Consider the following 20,709-nt stretch of genomic DNA (forward strand, 5'->3'; position numbering starts at 1 on the left):
GAGACTGTTTACTTTGAAATTTTTGTATTTCAATAGTTGCTATTTAAACCCAATCAATAACGAGTTATAATGATAGTATTAATTGCAATACAATTCCCGTGATGTAACAATAATAGTATAAAGTTCATGCCTCAAACTTGTGGATCGTATGGTTTTGATTAGTATCTACTTTTTATCGATAGTTTAAAAGCTAAACCAAATTTAAAAAAATTGTATTTCATTTTGGGAGTTCGACTAAGAATCAACCATTTTACTTAAGAAATATGCAAGGTAACAAACGAAGAGAAAATAAGCTTAATTTCAAAAACTAAAACCCCAAAAAATAATGTTACCAAACACGGTCTTTATCAATTTAGTGTATTTCAATCCAATAAACTAAAATAAAAAAAATATTATATGTAACTTGAACAATATATAGAGACATACAAGTGAATCATGTTCGAACAGTACTTTAAAAGGTCTATAATGTACGAATAGAGTTGGATACTTTATCCGAAAAAGTTGAGAGTTATCATAATAATGTACAAATTTATGACCATAAGGGTTCGTCTAGAGTGACTATAAAAAAGCGGTTTAAGATACACTCCAAAAACTATTTTAAATGATAGTCAAAACACTCAAATTTTGTCTAAAATAATTTATTTTTGAATTAAACACTTGAAAATATATTACAAACACGCCTCTTACTATCTATCCCTTGGGTTGCACTTAAACACATCTAAGACGATTCTTTTCAACTTATTAATGGTACCTACTCTGGTGGTTTGGCCAAAATTTTATGGTTAAATGCTATGGGTAAGCAATGACACCGAAGGAATTTGAGAACTTTTACAAGTGAAGAAACCTCTAATTAGGACCTATGGGAGTCGATATCTTCTTCTTGGTTCTACAATAATAAGAAGTTTTGTATCTACAACGTTTCACAGACTTTCACTGAACTGGGAGGCCTTAATGTAATCCCCTAAGATATATCATCTCCTTGTTTTGTATGTTCCCTTTTTTGTGATTAATATTCGTCCCAAGGAGGTAGAAAAGAATGAAGATCGATTGGAAACCTTAAGAAATGATGGATGTGGAGGCTTTTCTAGACTAGATTGAGAATATGCTGATTATATGAATATGCCTTGCTTGAAGAAGCTCATGAGCCGACTCTTACCATGATGGGTTTTCTCTCTCTCTCTCTCTCTTTTTTTTTTTTTTTTCTTTTTTCAAATGGAAATAAGCCCATTTATTGAATTAATGAAATGAGGCTAATACTTGAAGTATGAACAAAGATACAATAGAAAGAGCTAGAGGATCAACCTGGACACTTGGGCATCTCAATAAGTTTGATATCTCCACAGTACTCTTAGCAAGACCAAATACAAGGACAAGCTCTCTCTTACCATGATGGAGGGGCCAGCTACAAACAAGTAAATAGGAGGAGGTACCGAAAGAGATCAATACAAATATGGCAGAGGATGAGAAGATTAATGGAGAATAAAGTCTGGCTGATAAATTATGAATAACTTCATTACAACTCAATATCCTACTTCGGTTGACTCGATTTTTCAGTCTATCGTTCACCCTTACTCAATATGTGAAAAAGAAGATATTCAGGAGAAAGCCAACCTTCAAATCTATGGGTTACCCTACCAGATGCAGTCACTACGGCAACAAAAATTGAGGATTAAGAAAACTGGGGAAAATGCATGGCTTAGAGAAAGGATGCTTGGTATGAACAACAACGTTCTTACAAAAGGAGCCATACTGGATGACCAAAAGAATTTCCAAGGGGAGAACTCTTCTACTTCAAGATCAAAAACCAAAGAGAGCACCAATACCTCAGAAACATCACAAAATCAAGAGGTATGGAAGGTGCAAACAACAGAGATACCTCTTCAATGAATGTCAATAAGTGATTCAATAATTTAAGATGAAGAAGAAAATGAAGGTCAATTCGGGGTCAGGGGTGAGGAATCTGGCAAAAGAGGTGGCCTATATTCACCGTGTAGATTTATTTCTTTTGTGAAATATTTGTTTTCCTTTTCTTGTGCTATTTCCTTCTATATTTTTCCTTTGTATTATATCCTGTATTAAGTTTGGAGTTGAAGAAAATAAGAAAAATATAATTTTTCTCCCATAAGCCACACACCCCGCAGACAATAGCACAATTTTGAAATATGATTATCCTATAAAATGAAAACAGGGAGAACATCGAGTAAGAAAGCAAGTATAAAACCCTTCAACTTAAGGTAGACCCACACTCCAACCTGTACGAAGTTAGTTGGACAAAGAAAAGTAGTAAATTCCATGTATAAAAAATCTGCACAGTACCATTATCCCTCTTCTATTTCTGACAAAACCAAGCCAATAACTTTACATTTTGACAAGAAACAAGAAAAAGACTACGGTCTCTACACACCAAATGCAAACTCCTCATCAAACTTGTCAATAAAGTTTTGAAGTAGCCACCCAAATAGCCCGAAAGAACTAAAAGATACAATGATTTACTTTTCTACATTTGATTACTGCTGGAACGATCTACAAAACAATCATTCACAATGAATTGTTCCACATAATTTGCACTAAATATATTAGAAAAATAAATTTCTCCAGTAAGTGCATCTCCTTTTTGTTGGAAGAGGTCATCATATCTTGTAGTTTGCAAATGCTTGTACAATTGTACTATTTTACGGGTCTTGGGGGAGAATCAGAGATAAACAATGGATCTTTTAGAGGGCTATTGAAACCATGGAGCGAGGTGTGGTCCCTTCCCTTGATAGAGTTCACACCTCCCTTTGAGCCTCCGTTTGTAAATCTTATCACCCTTTAGGTCATATTTTGCTTGATTAGAGTCCCCCTTTTATGGTTAGTTGGACTGTTTTTGGGGTTGGTTTTTTACTCTTTGTTTTCCTCCATTTCATCTCAAATGAAAGCTTGGTTTCATACATTCTATATATATTATATATATTTATTTATTATAATAATAATTTTAAAAAAAAAAACAAACAAACAAAGAGTGAGATAGATCATAGATGAAATCAGCTAAGAAATTTCAAATAGCTTAAGCATGAGATAGATCATAGATGGCAACAATTAAATATTAACAATTATGGAAACAAAGTTAAAAGAGTAATTACCTATTTGGGATTCCTAAAATGAAGCTAAGAATCTTTGCATGTCTTCTTATTGTGGCCAAGGGCTTTACATTTGCTACATTGGAGCTGACGCTTAACTACTTCTAATGATTCATTCTGCTTCATCTTTGGACGACCCGGTGGTCTTCTAGTAGGTGGAGGTGTTACTGTAACTATTGCCTGAGTGGATTCACCCAGGATTAGTCTGTCCACGTTTGGAATAGGATGTATTGACTCGGCATAAGTTAGGCGATAACTCTCAACAGTGAAATATCTGGGGCAATAATCATATGGGCTCCTACCAATGCATTCAATGACAGCAATAGCATGACAACAAGGCAAACCAGTAAGCTGCCATGCCTTACAGCTACAATCCCAATTATCAACATCAACAATGTAAACAGATTCCCCACGAACCTCAAATATGCTTCCATGGGATAGCGAAACCTGAAATGACCGCGCAATTGATATTTCTTTTTGTAATTTCTCCTCGTTGGTTGGTGTTAATTTTGTCATCCATTGGTCTGATTCAACCCTGCGACTATATATTGTTTCCATCATTTTACCCCGTAAAACATCAATCATCTGTGTTATAGGCAATTCATGTGCTTCAGATATGGAGCTATAGAACTGATGCCCAAAATTTGATGTGATATGGTTGTACCTTGCTCCTCCAAAGAATGCATTTGCCCAATGCTCTGGTTCGCTTTGTATGATCCAATTGTAAGCATCAGGTGAAATTCCTTTTATGCTTTCAGCACAACGCTGGAAATCCTCAAGTTTAGTTGCAAGAGCAGCAGCATAGAAATCATTAATCATAAATCGCCTGGCCTCATGAGAAAATTGCCCCTTTAAATCATTATTAAGCTTTTCAGCTAGATGGCGCAAACAGTAGCTATGGTATGACTTGTCAAATATTTCACCCAAAGACTTGTTCAGTCCATTCTGAAAATCTGCTACAAATGTAATCTGCTCTGACCTTTTCACTGCAGATTTCAGTTCCAGTAAAAACCAACGCCAATTTTCCTCTGTCTCGGCATCTACAACAGCAAAAGCTGCTGGAAATATAGCGTCTTCCCCATCTACAGCTGTGGCAGTCAAAAAAAAACCCTGATACTTTGAGTTCAATGGAGTACTATCAAGGAAAAGGAGAGGTCGACAACCTTGCTGGAAACCAGAAATTGATGCATGAAATGACACAAATAGACGATGAAAGCTCGAGTCATCTTTAGTGGTGAATGAAGCAACACTCCCAGGGTTAGTTTCTTTGATCTTCTCACAAAAGTATGGCAACTGATTATATGCTTCCTTGTAGGAACCTTGGAGCTGCTCCCTTGCTATCTCTTTCGCACGCCATGCCTGTGAATAGTTCAATTGAATTCCATATTCTCGTTTTATGTCATCTGCGATATCTTTTGGTTTGTAGTTTGGGGACACTTTTAATTTTTCCTTTATGATATTTCCCACCCACCCCCTAGTAGCCCGATACCCAGCTTTAGCAGCAGCCCCTTCACATGAATGATTTGTGTTCATTTTCTTAATACAAATCAGTTGGGTAGTAGACAACCTTGAAGCATATATTCGCCATGGACAACCTTGGTATTTGCATTTAACAGTGACACGGTGGCTGTCATTTTTCTTATACCGGTAAGCAAAACCATGTGCGATTGAGTACTTATGCAAGGCTTCTCGGAATTCGCTAAAGCTGTTAAATCTTTGATCTACACCAATAATGGCATTTTCCCATTGTTGTGCAGCTTTTCGATGTTTTTCATCACCAGATCCTGCAGGAACACAAATTAAAGGGACTTCGCTGGATATGTCCATACCAATCTGATCCATGGTGATGATAGTCTCAACTCCAACATCTACAGGCTCAACTACAGGAACTACTGCCTCAGAAACTGTTGTTCTACTTGACCTGCATTTTAAAAGGTTGCGTTACAAATTTAAGAAAAAATGTCATGTATGGGCCACTATATGTTAAATGCATAGGTGATAAAAAACACAAACTATGAGATAAAAAAATGCTAATGTTTATGGTTGCGTAGAGTTCTTAAGATACTTGAGAGTTTTTTTTTTTTTTTCCATTTTTTGGGGGGTTTGGGCAGATTTAAATATAAGGGAAGATGAAAGAAACATAATAGGTATAGAAAATAAACATGACTCGTTGATGAACTACCTACTAGCAGGCATATTAGATAAATTCCGGGCAGCTGCTTCCTCTGACAAGATAAACACATCGGCTGTGACAGAATCCTTTAAAAAGTTTACCATCCGCTTTAGATCCTTGTCCTTGGATACTGAGATGAGAGTTTTCTTGTTACCAGGAAGAAAATACTTGATGGACATTGTCTCTATACTACAACTAAACATTTCTGCTACTTCTGTCTTGAAATCATTCAAATTTGTTTGTTGATCAATATCTATAGCATAGGCCTCGCCCCCAATGTAAGAAAGGGATCCATCTTTGTTTTTCACAAACTCACCACCTGATTGGCATATAGCAATTATTTTCTTCGTAGCTGTGGCCTAAGCAATTACACATGATAACATTACAAATAATACCCAATAATCAAAATAACTTACATAAAAATTAATAATAAGAAAATATTATTGACAAAACACAGGACACAAATTCAGAGCAGAATGGCAAACCGATGAGGAACAGAACAATATTAACATTATTGGAATTTTATTATGTCAAGTAACAACCTAATGTGCTCGACAAAATATTTTAACCTTTTCAAACTAAATTCAAGTTCACTATGCAAAAAAATAGACGGTTAAGAGCCCAAAATGACCGTTATTGTTTTGAATTAATAACTACGTGTGCTTCTAAAACCAGGAGTCTAAATCTTAAAGAAAAACAGGGGGTGGGATATCAAATCAAATTACATTTAAAAAAGTTTACCAACCAAAAATGATAGTAAACGTGCCAGTTTGGTTTAATTCTGCGCATGATGCAATATTTCATGGCAGAACCAAGGCACCCGAGTGATGGTCATTAGTTAATTTACACATCCTTAACATGATCATGAGCTAATCGAAGTAATTCAGGGTGACCCTGCTATTTGACTCTTCAATAGTTAAATATTGGCAACAGATGTACTTGTATGACACTCAGCCTTACTTCCATGTCAGAGGTTGTTGGTCTTGAATTAGCACCTCACCCAAACAAACCCTAAAAGCATTTGATTTTATGATGAATTGTTTAGAGAAATTTGGAAGGCCCAACACTGGAACATTAGTCAGTCATTGCTTTTTTGAAATTATCAAAAGCATCTAGCACTACATTACGCTAAAGACAATTACTTTTCCTAAGAAATTGAATTATAGAAAAAGCTAAGCATACTATAATGTGCCACAAACTTCCAATAATACTCGGTCAAGTCAAGAAACCAATTAGTTCCTTAACATTCTGTGATGTTTGCCATTGCACCATTATCTAATCTTTTCTTTGGATTAGCTAAGAGTCTAAGACTCCTTGGCTTGACCCAATATGGCTCAAGTACTCCGTCTTGGAAATTCTCCTACATTACAATGAGCCATTGTGGCTCATCTTGAAGCTTTAGATGGATCAAAATTAAAGCCAATGACCAAACTCTTTCCTCAGTCAATCTAAAGAACAGAGATATACTCAAAGAAGAACAAAAGGCAGATAAGATTAATAAGAACAAAAGACAATTAATAAAAACTCTTCCACACCACCAAAAAGAAAAATCAAATCAAATAATGAAGTTTCATAAAAAAACATGAACAAACTAAAGATGTAACAAATGGACTCTATCTCTCCCCACCCTAAGACCCTCCATAACACCCTTATCATACTCAAAGACAATTTCTACTAAGAACGTCGCTGAGAAAAGAAAGACAGGGATCACCTTGTTTAAATTCTCTTAACAGTAATAGCCCACCTCACGGTTTACCGTTAACCAAAATAGAGCATCTCACATTTCCCATGCAGCTTCACATCCATCCCTTTCTTTTTGTTTTTTTTTTTCTTTTTTTCCTTGATGGAAGTTTGGTTTTATCAATCTATAATGAAATTTTCCATAACCCACTGGCTTAAGCGTTTGAGTTGATTGGTGATTTAACATGGTATCATAGCAAAAGATCTTATGTTTGAACCCTATAATCTCATATCCTTCCCAATTAATATTGATTTCCACTTGTTGGACCTTCTTCAAGCTTAGAAGTGAGGAAGGTGTTGAAGTATATTGACATAATTAAATTTACCAACTTAAGTTTTTTGGTTGATCGGTGATTTAATATAAAACTTGACAACATACACTTGACGTAATGCATTGCATTGCGTGAACAGTAGCCAATTCATAAAATAAAAACAATAAAAGGATTTTAGTCATAAGAGCTGAATTAACTGTATACTTCTTTTTAAGATAATCGTGAATTTATATACATACTTGACCTTCCAATGTAAAAGCAGACTGCCTTCCCATTTCAATGGTTTGTTCAACTACCTAAAGATCAAACTTTTCATTAGAAAAAACAGTAAAATAATAATTATTATTATAATAAATAAATACTACAACAACAAAAGAAAAGAAAACGTCATTTTAAAAAAATGTGGTCACCATTTTAGAGCTGTCAATCGCAGGATCACTATCATCCATTATCTTCTTCCCAACATTGTTCAGTTCTTGACTTGTTATTGCTACAGTACAAAAACATGCCAACAGAATGTGAAATATATAGAAGAAAAGAAGATACTTAAAAGTTCCATCACTTCTCAACCCATGTAGTACAAAAAACTCAAAGAAAGCAGTCCCCACAAGTGTAATACTTTTTCTTCCTTCTGCCTCCTAAAATTTGGGAATATGGAAATTTACTGCTTCACAATAAACCATATTTAATATTTATTACTTGAGTCTGGAAGATTGAAATTTGGAACTAAACCCACTGTTTCTTTTTCTTGCATTTCAATTTTCAAGTCCTAAAGCCTGGGATTTGAATGCAAACATATCCTTAAGTCTACTTAATATAAAATGGGAACAAAATCCTAATTCCTTCAAGTCAAGTAATTATAAGATTTATATAGCGCAAAACATTTCAAAACTAAAGAAATGTAAGTGTAAATAAAAATGCATAGTTATTGAGAACAAATCACATGGATGGGTTGAAACGGGAAACAAGTAATTAATTGTTTGAAGTTAAAAAATAAAGAGGATACAAACTAAGAGCTGATGAAGAATGGAAAATTTCATAAAACTGGGAAATGGAACCAGATAACCAACAAAAGCAAAGCAATAGAGCATTCAGGCAAATAAGAGCAGAGCAGTGGATGGAAATGATGTTCTCATTACAATACTGTCGTTAAAGATCCTTCCTTGGTATGTCAACTTGAGATTGGTAAAGTATAAGTTCTACAACAAAGATTCCAAATTAAAAAATAGAAGTCCATACTGGTTCCACAAGTAGAAATTCCTCAACAGGGGCATATGCATATTTAGCTACAAGCTTATGGATTTTGCATGAATAAAATCTTACATGATGTCATCTGAACATTATCATCAGTTGTAGATTCATTAATGCCTCGCTCATCAAACAGCTCTACCCTCTTATTAGCAGGAGTATTTGTATACCTGTGTTCCAGCCATAAAACACGAGAAACTCACATTTTAAGCAAGCAAAAATGCAATCACTGAATATGTTAGACCGTGCAAACCAAGTTTGACCACCCATGTAATTACCGAGATAGAGAGGCTACATCCTTAAATCCATGAACTTTAACGAATAATTGAATATTCATAGTTCTCATTCGAAACCCAGAAATCATTTTTTTTATACGTTCTTTTTATTAAACACTAAAAATAACATTTAAATAGTTATTTTCCCATGGAGAATCCTCATCTAAAGAGGAATTTGTCAAACCTCCTAACATAAACAAAATAATTAACCTACCAAATTATCTAATTGTCGATATACATAGTCCAAATATTCAAAAGAATCAATTGCTTTCGTTGAGAAAAAAATGAAAAAATACAACAGCATGCATGATCCAAATGTTCATTTTTATAGTTCAAACGTATAAAATTATCTAAGTCATTAAACAATAAAACTTCAAATTTTAATATTCCGCATATATAAGCACAATAGTAATTTTATTATATAAAAGGGGATAAATGGGGTGGGGATGATAATGAGGATGATGACAATAAACATAGAAAATTAGCTAATTCATTAAACAATAAAACTTAAACTTCAAATATTATGCATATATAAATTTATACTTGCAATTTTAATTTTATAATATAAAAAGGGGTAAAATAGGGAAGGAACAGGTGTCCCCTTCCCTCATTTAGCTGAGGAAATAATTTCTCCACTCCCTCAATCCCCGCCCCATTAAGGGCAGGGCAAGTCCTCAGACCATGTCTCCCCCCTCCTGAGACTCGAGAGAGTGCACATCCCTACTCGTTGGTAGCACTTATGTTTGAGCAGCCAAGAGACTCAAATTTGTCTATTTAACCAATGTCCTTTGGCTACAACGTTCTGGAACTATGTACAAAGGACCCCAGATGCTGCTTCACAAGACCTAATGATTTCTGCGCCACTTAATGGATATCCATTAAAAAAGGGAAGGAAAATCCTATCGAGGAACTTTACCTTGGTTTCTATTGGAAACTTATGTCTAGAAAGAAATGCTCACCTCTTCACAGATTAGAAATGAAGCATATGATCTTTAATTAATTCTACTTCTTTTCTTGCTTTAACTTGGAGTAAACTTTTTCCACACTTCTCTAAATATAGCTTATCAACCCCATGACAAACTAGAAGAGCTTTCTTTTGTAATTTTGCTCACTGATAGTTCCAAAGAACAAAGCCAGCTTCTCCAATAATTAAAATACAAGAACTATGAGATTTGCCAAGAATGCCAAGAACAAGAAAAGATTCAAATGACAAGATGTCCCACGTCCCATTAACAATGCTTGTCCCTTCAGAGACATCCAACCAAATTTAAACAACATGTTAACGATGCTCTTTCAACTATATCACAGGGGAATCCTCCAGACTTATACAAGCTGATTTGGAAGGGGCTCTTCCAAATAATATTAAATTTTTTATATGGGAGTCAGCCAAAAGTGCTGCATTCACAGAGTGGACAGTATTCAAAGAGAGCACTGCTGGATCAGTCTCTCCCCAAAATGCTGCTGTCTTTGCAACTCTGATTATGAGACTCAAGACCATATCTTCATACACTTCCTTCTACAAAAAGATTTGAGTACACTTTCAAACAGCCATTTAATTAAATTTTTCTTCTTTTCTTTCTTTTTTTGGCAAAAGACTTGTATTAGTTTTTGACACCCCCAGTCAACCTAAAAGACTTGGATATTGATAATGCATTATATTTCCGTACTGCACACCCTTATAAAGATTATTGTAGTCCTTATTCATGATTGAAGATCATTTTTGCAATGCACCTTTGGTGGTAATTTCATTTATCAATGAAATACTCAGTTTTCTTTCCCCAGAAAGAAAAAATAATAATTAAAACGAGGTCCACTGACCTAGCCTAACGAATCCATGTGCTAACAGGACGTCTTTTCTTAAACTCCATTATCAGAATGGGGTCTTCTTCTCCCCTCAAAAACAGTATTTAACGAGAAAATAAAAGGGGTCTACTAATCCACAAAACCACAATCCAAAGAAGGCGTGAGAAACCAAACAGAATAAAAGGCTTAAAGGGTCTCTATCCGTAAACATAAAAATTGATAATTACACAAGACAGCACCCAATGCCATTCAACCGTTCAATGCAAATACACAACAACAAAGGCAATACAATAAAAACAATCACTAAACAGAGAGTGCGTGGTTATTTAAAAAAAAAAAAACATACGGAATGGCACGAAAACTGTCGCGAATTTCACCATGGATCTGATCCAACTGAGGGCTCCGCTGCACACTGCTAGCCATTCCACCGAGAGAACAAGGCGAAGAAGCGGAGGGAAATTTAGTTATTGCATTTAATATAAACGAACGGTTGGTTCTCAAGTATCGGGTTCCATGAAAGCAAACTGAAAGGGGGTTAAAGGAGAGAGAGGAGTGAAGAGAAAACGGAAAAGAGGAATGAATGAAAGAAAGGCTTGCGAAGAAGACGATGATGAAAGGCTGAAACGTAGGGAGTTAAAAGGAGAAAAGAGGAGCTGAATTTTGGAGGAAACGAAAATGGAGGTAAAATTATGAAGAGCGGTTTTGGTTGAAGTTTATATGTATGCGGTTAAGATGCCTAAAATGTCTGAGGTTTTTGCTTTTCTTTTTTATTTATTAGAAAGGATAATCACAATTAGGGATTATTTGTTTTGGGAATCTTTAGAATTTTTTTTTTACCTAAATATATATTTATATCTTTGAATAAAATTAAAATTTGTTTTGATTTCTAATGTAATTTTTGTTTTTATTCTTATTAAAGTTTTGGATTTTCACCAGATATTATGAAAAGTTACCCACTATTTTTTTGTGATGACTCCAAATAATTTTTTCAATTATATTTATGTATTTTTAAACTATGTTTTTTTCGAAATTAAATTAAAAACTAAAGGTAAAATTGTTTTAAATTAGAACTATTTAAAATATTTACATTTGTTATATTTGAAAACAAATTTTGTAAAAATTATTGTATTTAGGACTAATTTGTCACTAAAAGTTGGCATTAAATTAAGATAAATTGAACAATTATAATGGTGTATAGGGGTATCAAATTAATTATTTTAATTCAATTAAATATTATTTTTTACTTGTTTAAAATTCAATTGAGCCAACAAAAATAAACTTAATTTAGTAACTTGATTTGGTGAATGGATATTGGTCTATAGACCATATCAGACTAAGTCCATAAAAGCACAACAACTCTTTTATCATTTAAGAGGAGGAACATTTTTTACTCCACAAGTGTAGAAAGAATTTTGGTAAGACATACAATCATTTTTCCAAAACTCTAACTTCAATAACACATTCAAAATTGAAGTTATCTAAGTTCGTGAACACCTTCAAAGCTTTCTTAAGACTCAAATCTCAAGAAGTGATTCGCTTCCTCAAATCAAACATAAGCATCCAGCCAAAAAGAATCAGACATCAAATTCTAGATATCAAACTACATTGCATCAAATCAACGTAAATTCAACATCAACATAAGTTCAACTCCACAAAATTTTAAAACTTTTTATATTTGAATTCTAAGTGTATACATAAAAAATGCCCATTACTTCCAATATATATTAGATTTTAATCCAATATATATTAGATATCAATACTTTAATGTGCATTTTGGCATATGTGTTTTTGGATTGACGTATGTGACGGATCTTATTTTTAAAATAATAGTAATAATAAATAAATAAAACATCAAATCTTAAAAAAAAATACATGAAGTTTGATCCTCGTTCCTTTCTCCATCCTTACTATCTAAATCATTATTCACCGTTTATCTTTATATCTAATCATATATGTGATTGTATTAGTGTTTTTGCTTCTTAGCTGGAGTCTCGTCATCAAGTATTTGGACTTCATTTTTAAAACAATTATGACCTTAAGTTACAGAGAAACATTAAATCATGTAGTAACTCATACACGATAAAACTCTACTTCGTAAACTATGATAATTACGTCTAGGAGAGTATCAACTCCAACAAGCTAAACAACATCGACGAACTTCGAAACTTTTTATATAAAAAATTATAGAATCACCAACTCTAAGTTAAATGGTCGATAGTTCCCAATGCCAAAGAGTTGATGCAAATATAATCAGTAGTCGAAATAGAGGGTAGCTCGAGTTGTGACAACTAACTCTAAGCATACTAAATAGAGTCATCAAACTATTTCTTGTTCATATCAAATACCATCGACTTAAGTTCCAAATAAAAAATCATTTCAAGGGAACTGAAAGCATTCCATACCCTATAAAAACAAATAAATTATAGACTCTATCGTTCAATCTTTGAATTGAAAACTTAACGGATGAGGTGCTGGGCGGTGGGTTCGCCTGTTCTTCCTCCAATTTCCCTTCCCTTTTCACCAATCATTCCATCTCCAAATGGCGCTTCATCTTCCTCCAGTCGTGGATTCCCGGTAACGACAATTATTTTTCTGATCTCTCAGTTCCTCTTTTCATCTTGGTGCTTTAATTTTGACGATATTCATTTGATCGTGCCTTGAAAAGAATGCGGAGGATTCCTCTTATATCACAGAGCCCCCTTTCCCCAGCTTCAAATGGCGGTTGCTCATCGCTTATGACGGTACTCGATATGCAGGTCCAAGTTTCTTTTTCTTCTCTCTAATTGTCTATTCAGGCGAATGAATTGAACGATTTTGTGTTCGTGTGCTAGCTTTATCTCTTTGGGTTAACAGTAATTGTAAATAGCCTAAGGTTTTGAGGTTAGTTGTTGTTGCCTGTTGGATGTCTTTCATCACCAGCATCAATTTCACTTCAGGATCACCCTAAAGGGAGACTCGTTTAAAAGTACTTAGCCTGCTTTTATTACGAGTTAATTCGGAGAAGTTTGTGCTCCCTGCCCAAAATTTGAGGCTTATTTGTTACATGATATAATATTAAACTTATATTTATCCATAAGTTTATGTTTTTGGATCAATCGGTCCAAGGTTTGTTGTGTTTAAACCCTTGCAGTTTATTTTTCCTCCCATTAATATTGACTCACAAGTGAGAGAGTGTTAGATATTGTAATATTAAATTTATCTTCATTCATAAGCTTGAGCCGTTGGGTCAGTCGGTAATTGAAGACTTGGTACATAGGTTTGATAAAATAGTTTTGAATATGTTGATATTAAACTAGGCTGGCAATATCAGAGGTCACCACCCACCATCCAGTGCCTCATTGAAGAAGCCTTGATTGGAGCAACAAAGCTTGAAAGGAAGGATCTTCATTTAGTCGGTGCAAGCAGAACAGATAAAGGAGTACATGCCTGGGGTCAGGTCTGATGTGATTTTATGGAGTTGGGTTAAAACACATCATTGGAATACAATGCTTGCTGTTGCTTACGACAAGTTGAGGTTTCAGGTGGCTCACTTTGTTACACCATTTAACTACGATAGCTTGGAAAGCGTTCATGCTGCACTGAATGGCCTTCTTCCTGTGGATATAAGAGTTCGAGAGATGAGTCCTGCTGCACCTGATTTTCATGCTCGGTTTTCTACCTTAAGCAAGGTTTATCACTACAAGATATATAATGGCACAATCATGGATCCATTTCAGCGTTGCTACACTTACCACTGTGTTTATAAACTCAACTATGCAGCCATGAAAGAAGCTGCAAATTATTTCGTTGGAAAGCATGATTTTTCTGCTTTTACAAATGCAGCTCATAACAATCGAGTGGTAAATCCAGTGAAGGTCATTTTCCGTTTTGATGTGATAGAAATGGTAAAGTTTTAAGGTTCTTTAGCCAGTTATTTGTTTGGTTAGAATTACCAATTTAGTCTATAAACTTTCTGTCTATTTGGTCATCTTTCAAAAGTGTTCAATAGGTCATTGCACTTCAATCTTGTACCATATAGGACGTCGAACTTTAAAATGTTTTGAAAGGTTCTTAAACTTTCAAATTCATGTTTATTAAATCTCTTATTTTCGGTTTTGTGTTTACATTGACATAATATTCAAATTTATATATTGTAGGTCAATTAGTTAAAAAAAATGAATTTGCCAAGGACTTATTAGGCACAAAATTGATAGTTTAAGGGTCTATCAAACATTTTTAACTGATCGAGATCCATTTGATACATTTGCAAGTTCAAGACCAATAGATTCAAACATTAGTCTATGGACTAAATTTACAGTCTAATCAGCTTCTTTTGTAATTTTTTTTATCCCTATGATGTGTCTGCTTCTCAGGTCTAAAGTTGCTAATTCTGTATGCCCTTCTTTTGATCATCTGTGTGAGTGTGAATCATTCCGGTTTCAGCTTTTTACAAAATCTATGCAACTAAATGCTTTCTTTTGTTCAGGGAGCTCTTGTGCAGCTAGAAGTTGAGGGTTCTGGGTTCTTATATAGACAAGTTCGGAATATGGTAATTTTTGTTATATCTATCTTTTCAGTCAAAAGTCCCTTCTCTGATTGTTTTATTTTTACTTATGCTGGTTGCTAAAATGGCTTTATAGTCCTGGAAGCATAGATTTAAGTTTGTAAAATCGGTTTCATGCAAGGATTTTCTCTTGTGTGTTTTCAGGTTGGCTTGTTGGTTCAAATTGGAAAGGAAGCACTTCCTCCTGAGGTTGTTCCTAAGATTTTGGCATCTCGAGATCGCAAAGAGCTTGCCAAGTATGCTTCGGGCGTTCCTCCTCAGGGACTGTGTCTTGTGAGTATAAATTATAAAGAGGACCATTTAAAGCTTCCATCTGATTGCCCTGGGACTAGTCTTGGTAGGAGTCGTAGTGTGGGCAAATGTAAAGTCCCTTTTTATTGAATTAACCTTACACTTATGCCTTGAGAATAATCTGCGTTGCGGGGTGTCTCATCAACTTAGGAGGCTGAGATATTAGATAAGCAGTGTAGTTTAGTTAGCAAAATTTTGGATTAATTAGTCTTTGTTAATTTAGTATATTTGTGTTAGTTTGTTATTTGTCTTTTCATAAGCCTATAGCCACTTTTAGTACGCTGTATAGGAACTCTAGAGGCTTTGAACATTATTATTGCAATACAAGGTATTTTAAGAGGGTTTCTCTCAATTTTGGAGAATTAAAGGTTATTTCCAAGAATGGGTTTTACTATATTCTTATAATGGAATTACTGTTACCGCTTAGGTCTAAGATTCAAAATTTGGATTTGACACCATGCTTTTAGAAGCATCCTAGGACGAGTGCACAAGTCTTGAATTTTGGAATTGTGTGTGGCGGGAAGTCTAACCCAAACTGATGGTAGTAGTTTGCTGATCTAAAATGGTTATCTACTTCATTGACAACAGATGGATAAGATTGTCGTTGCCGTTCTATTGTTAAAATTGATACAGTATTATTGAGTTTAGGGTTAAAAATAGTTTTTTCTATAAATATTTAAAAAAGGTGGATGAAAGTGACAATTTTTTTTGGCTCCGTAAATATTAGTTTGCTAAATTACATTCTAACTATTAGATAACAAGAGAATTTCAAGCAAAACTTTGTAATTTAACCCAACAACAACAAAAAGAAAACTACCCAGTTCAAAACGAATAGCATTTTGTGTCATTTGGTAAAATAAAAAATTCAAATTAAGAAGAGAAAAAACAAGTGCTATGATACTTGCAAACTTCATTTTTACATTAAAATATCTTTGCTTCGGTTTTTCAAAACCAATCTATTAATTTAATCCAAGGTTCCACTATATTTTTATAATAAATAGAGAATTCATGTAAAAAATTTCAAACTCTTTAGTAAAATTAAGTGAGAGGCTAAAGTTGTTGCCATAATCTCTAGTTCTTAAAAAAAGTCGAAGATTCAATAACTAATCTCTCGAAATGGTTATATTGAAAAAAGATGGAGTGTGAGAGCGAGAAAGGCAGAAGAGGGACACAACCAAAAAATAGCACACATCATTTTCTTCGGAAGCAATAAAATTTGGATTATCCGACATCGTACATAAATCCCCACAAGATAAGACGCACAGAAAAAAGAAAAAGTTTAGTATGGAAGTTGCGAGCGAGGAAATTAGGGTTTCGAATTTCGACAGTCGGTTCTGCTAATTGGGAAGACGACATGTGTAGAGGTTAAGGATAAGGTGTGGTGGAGTTGCTTTAGATTCATCAGAATTCAAGGATCATGGTGGTTTGAATTTAGAATTTCAGGGTTTAGGGTTTTGTTCTTTTTTTTTTTTGTGAAGGTGAAGGGGAAGGGCGAAGGAGAGAAGAAACGATGAAGAAGCTAAGATGGGCAATGGACGGGTTCTGGGATCTCGATGTTTCAACGTCTAGAACACTCGATGGCTCTGCTTCCCCGGTTCCTTCTCCTTTTCACTTACTTCCTTTGGGATTATCCAGAGGCGTTCGTCTTTCCAGAGCCAAGCAGATCGATTTCATGCAGAGTTTCATGGTTGCTCCTTTTGTTCCTTCTTATTCCCCCTCCCATGGCTTCTCTCTTCAACGCGTCTTCTCCATACCCTTTTCAGATTCTGGGTAACTCAATCCTCTCTTTTCTGTCATTGGGTTCTTCTCATTCTTATGCTGACATTTACATTTGTATTGATTCTCCATTAAATCTGCCTTAAAAGCACTGCAGCTCCATTACTCTCTTAGGCCAGTTCAATTTACAGAAATTCATGTCCTCTCTGATGAAAACTGGTTCTGGAGAGATGGGTCAGTCGTTTTCCTCATTCATACAATGTATTGGAAGGCATCTTTACCAACGGTCTTTGTATGCTGTGGGTATCTCTGCTGATATCTTGTTACCACCCGATGATTCCCTGATGATTAGCTTCGATGGATATGGTGACAGTGATATAGTTCGAACAAAAGCAGTATTTCACCGCAAGGCATGTATATTTCTGGAACTTCGTAGAATTTGTAAATTCTGTCTGTTGCTTGTTCTTGTTCTTGTTTTGATGTAGATTGTTTATTTACGTCGTTGCAGTTCCTACATCATGATCTAACAATGGAGGCACTTTCTCCAGGACTTTTTATGGACAAATCTGGAAGATATTGGGATGTGCCTTCTTCATTGGTTGTTGATCTAGGTTCTGCTGCTTCCGATTCGGGTTTGAGTTACCATTTGTCTATGCACCAGAATACTGGGTTTCCCTCACCATTGGGAAGTGAACCGACTCATTCTGCTCCTTTCTGTTTATTTCCTGGTCTATCAGCCAAGGCTGCTTTTGCCTTTAAGAAGAACTTTGAAATCTGGCGAAGCAATGCCAAGAAATTAAAGATGGTGCAACCGTATGACATTTTTCTATCAACTCCTCATGTTTCATTGTCAGCGATCATTGGTATGAATCCACACTGATTGTCCTTCAATGAAACTTCTGATTCTCTGTTTAGCCCCCTAAAGCTATTGCTATTTTTCAATTCTGTCTCTAAAAATCTCACTAGCCTTCCAGGATTAATGATTTCGACCTTAACCTCTTTGATTTTTTTTTGTTTTAATCTTACCTCAGAAGTCTAGGTGTTGATGTTCATAGAAAATAATGAATGTTATGAATTTTGTCCTTGAGTTTTGAAGATCACATTGATGAGTAGGAATTTCTCAAAATTTTTTGACGTAGCGAGGCTATATGGATGATAGTAAGAGTACAATGGTGGAAGGTTTAAGGACCATTTTATAATTGTGACCTTAATTTTATTCGCATTTGCAGTTGCAATTGCAATCTTTGGCCATGAAATGCAGGATTTGACAAACTCAGAAATGATAATAGTTCATCCTTAACCCTTTTGTGTCCAAATTCTCTTTTGCTTTACGGTGCAAAATTTTGAACTATTATTTTGCATCAGGAAAAGAAGAAATCTAGTTTAATTCTTTAAGATATTTTAGTTATTCTATAGTTTTGTAGATGATATGAAGCTGCAAGCCATTCATTGGCAAATTATATTTTACAATTTCCACTAATTTTGGCATGTCATCTCTATTGATCTTGAAAAGGTGCTGTAGCTACTTCCTACTTTGGAGACGATTTGGTTAGATCAGCAGCACAAGGAAGTCTTGCGGAATTCAAAGGATTTTACATGCAGACTTCTAGAATAAGATCTACTATTTTCGCAGATTTATTCACTTCTATTTCTTTTTCAGCTCAGTATGGGATGTTTCAGAAGAAATATCTGGATCTTACCCGATTTTCCGCTTGTATGGATTTCCATTCTGGCTCTAAGTTTCTTTCAGGATCCATGCTTTTGATAGATGATCTTTCCAACTCCCGGCACCCAAAAACTGAAGCTGTGAAAGCGACCTTGCCTAATGCAAGATTTTCCATTCAGCAACAGGTATGGCCGCTTCCATTCAGCTGCTGAATGTGGACTAAAGCGATAAGTATAGAATAAAAAGAAAAACCAGTATTTGTATCCCAATCCTGTTCTTTTTTTAATCTAGAAAGTTCCGTTTATGAGTTTTGAAAATTCTTATAGGCTATTTAGGGCACGAGTTATGAAGTCTGAAGTTAATTTATTGAAATTCAAAAAGTCTATATTTGAGATGCAGGGTTGTAGGATGAAATTCATCGATAAATTTACAAACTTCAATAGTAAAAACACCATTGAAGTTGAGTTGTTTAACCCCACTTTGGTTCATGAGTTAGTTGAGTGGGCTACTTCTAATAAGGAGTGGTCTGTAGCGTGAAGGTTTTGACTTTTGCCTTTCTTAGCTTGGTCTGGTTATTGACCATGATGCCTATTTCTGTAATCCGTGAGGGGGTGATTCGGTTTAATGAAAAATTTATGATATCTTTTTCCCCCAGAAAAAAAATCTTAAGAAGTTGGTGGGCCAACACCCCCTAGTGAGATTGTCTCACGGTTTGAACACTTGTAGAAATTTCCATGGTTTTGGATAAGTTTGAAAGGAAAATGATAATGTATCTTCTTTGGAATTGGTTGGCAACAACTCGTTGAAAAAAGACCGCTGATCGGGAATTATGATATGAGTTTTGTGATGGATTTCTTGAAACATTGGTTGCAGATTGCTGGGCCTGTCAGCTTTAGAGCAGATTCAGGAGTTGCAATAGATTTGAATAAAGCAGGGTGGGATTTATTACGAGTGGATGAGCCTACATTTGCCTTGGAATATGCGTTGCAAGTCCTTGGTTCAGCTAAGGCCATTGCTTGGTATTCACCTAAGCATAGAGAATTTATGGTAGAGCTTCGTTTCTACGAGACCTGAGGCCGTTAGGTGACCAATCTTCTCTTTTATTCGTTCAATAACATTGGGTGAACTCATCAGGTGATGGATTAGATTTTTGACCTTTTTAATTGAGAATATATATATATGTAGTCAAATGAGTTATCCTCAAGTGGATGGTTGAAAAACCTTTTGATTTGATGATATGAAAACATTATATACAATGATTTAGCAACAAGCAATCATAATTTGCAACAATTTTATCCTTAACTTTCGTAATTATTTCAAAATTTAAAATAAATTCAAAACTAAAATGTCAATTTCATTGAGGTACCCAATAGATTATATTGGGTAAGCTAATTTGTTTTGTTGATCTATTTAGTTGAAAGTTCATAAACCCTTTTAACAATGGAGTCTAAATACTATTATTTTAGAGTAAATCATCAAAAAGAAAGTGATATTTTAGGGCATGAAAAACAAAAGAAACAAATAAGTTTATTAATTAAAACCCTAAAAAGTTGGGATAAAAAACATGTCAATGGAGACAGATTGAAACATCAATATCAATATTGAAATCAAAATTTCAATCTTATGAACATATCAATATGGACCAATATTTTCTTTTTTAATTTAAAGAAGTATAAAAATGAAATGAATAACAAAGGTGCTTTTACTTCCCAACCAAGTTTTAGTACAAGTAATAGAACTCATTACTAGTGTATATTTTAGGTTAAACACATATTAGTTAATTATACAACATATCATATCGATTGATTTTTAACATTGATGATATACCTTTCAGCTTCCAATTTATAGTAACCGATGGATCTT

The 20,709-nt window shown here is 34.6% G+C and overlaps 3 protein-coding genes across 6 annotated transcripts; 2 read left to right on the plus strand and 1 right to left on the minus strand.

The window, feature by feature from the left end:
* Positions 1 to 3,014: 3,014 nt before the first annotated feature.
* LOC103497748 (uncharacterized) lies at positions 3,015 to 11,348 on the minus strand. 4 transcript variants are annotated; one of them, XM_008460061.3, is made up of 6 exons: positions 10,977 to 11,348; positions 8,628 to 8,722; positions 7,715 to 7,794; positions 7,544 to 7,600; positions 5,302 to 5,651; positions 3,015 to 5,040 (listed from the first exon to the last, which is right to left on the minus strand). In XM_008460061.3, exons 1-6 carry the CDS (start codon positions 11,051 to 11,053, stop codon positions 3,147 to 3,149), a joined length of 2,553 nt encoding a protein of 850 aa, XP_008458283.1. In that variant the 5' UTR covers positions 11,054 to 11,348; the 3' UTR covers positions 3,015 to 3,146. The 4 variants fall into 4 exon arrangements, with proteins under 4 accessions (XP_008458283.1, XP_008458284.1, XP_050947915.1 ...); XM_008460062.3 differs by having other exon boundaries at positions 5,302 to 5,611; positions 7,549 to 7,600; positions 10,977 to 11,344; XM_051091958.1 differs by lacking the exon at positions 10,977 to 11,348 and having other exon boundaries at positions 7,549 to 7,600; positions 8,628 to 8,644.
* A 1,632-nt stretch (positions 11,349 to 12,980) lies between these two features.
* LOC103497746 (uncharacterized) lies at positions 12,981 to 15,831 on the plus strand. Its single transcript, XM_008460057.3, has 6 exons — positions 12,981 to 13,204; positions 13,296 to 13,386; positions 13,927 to 14,066; positions 14,152 to 14,514; positions 15,096 to 15,158; positions 15,318 to 15,831. Exons 1-6 carry the CDS (start codon positions 13,094 to 13,096, stop codon positions 15,552 to 15,554), a joined length of 1,005 nt encoding a protein of 334 aa, XP_008458279.1. The 5' UTR covers positions 12,981 to 13,093; the 3' UTR covers positions 15,555 to 15,831.
* A 611-nt stretch (positions 15,832 to 16,442) lies between these two features.
* Positions 16,443 to 20,136, plus strand: LOC103497747 (protein TRIGALACTOSYLDIACYLGLYCEROL 4, chloroplastic). Its single transcript, XM_008460060.3, has 6 exons — positions 16,443 to 16,840; positions 16,943 to 17,234; positions 17,338 to 17,590; positions 17,689 to 18,043; positions 18,694 to 19,031; positions 19,720 to 20,136. Exons 2-6 carry the CDS (start codon positions 16,975 to 16,977, stop codon positions 19,918 to 19,920), a joined length of 1,407 nt encoding a protein of 468 aa, XP_008458282.1. The 5' UTR covers positions 16,443 to 16,840; positions 16,943 to 16,974; the 3' UTR covers positions 19,921 to 20,136.
* The last annotated feature ends 573 nt before the right edge of the window (positions 20,137 to 20,709 follow it).

Source organism: Cucumis melo, chromosome 11, assembly GCF_025177605.1.
Source record: "Cucumis melo cultivar AY chromosome 11, USDA_Cmelo_AY_1.0, whole genome shotgun sequence".
NCBI lineage: Eukaryota > Viridiplantae > Streptophyta > Magnoliopsida > Cucurbitales > Cucurbitaceae > Cucumis > Cucumis melo.

Coding starts and splice junctions, on each gene's coding strand:
- LOC103497746 (XM_008460057.3), top strand. CDS start 13,094: ATGAGGTGCTGGGCGGTGGGTTCGCCTGTTCTTCCTCCAATTTCCCTT. Junction 13,205..13,295: donor CCTCCAGTCGTGGATTCCCG/GTAACGACAATT, acceptor TGCCTTGAAAAG/AATGCGGAGGATTCCTCTTA. Junction 14,515..15,095: donor GTTTTGATGTGATAGAAATG/GTAAAGTTTTAA, acceptor TCTTTTGTTCAG/GGAGCTCTTGTGCAGCTAGA.
- LOC103497748 (XM_008460061.3), bottom strand. CDS start 11,053: ATGGCTAGCAGTGTGCAGCGGAGCCCTCAGTTGGATCAGATCCATGGT. Junction 8,723..10,976: donor GACAGTTTTCGTGCCATTCC/GTATGTTTTTTT, acceptor GCTGGAACACAG/GTATACAAATACTCCTGCTA. Junction 5,652..7,543: donor CTTTTACATTGGAAGGTCAA/GTATGTATATAA, acceptor GTAATTGCTTAG/GCCACAGCTACGAAGAAAAT.
- LOC103497747 (XM_008460060.3), top strand. CDS start 16,975: ATGAAGAAGCTAAGATGGGCAATGGACGGGTTCTGGGATCTCGATGTT. Junction 17,591..17,688: donor AAGCAGTATTTCACCGCAAG/GCATGTATATTT, acceptor ACGTCGTTGCAG/TTCCTACATCATGATCTAAC. Junction 19,032..19,719: donor GATTTTCCATTCAGCAACAG/GTATGGCCGCTT, acceptor CATTGGTTGCAG/ATTGCTGGGCCTGTCAGCTT.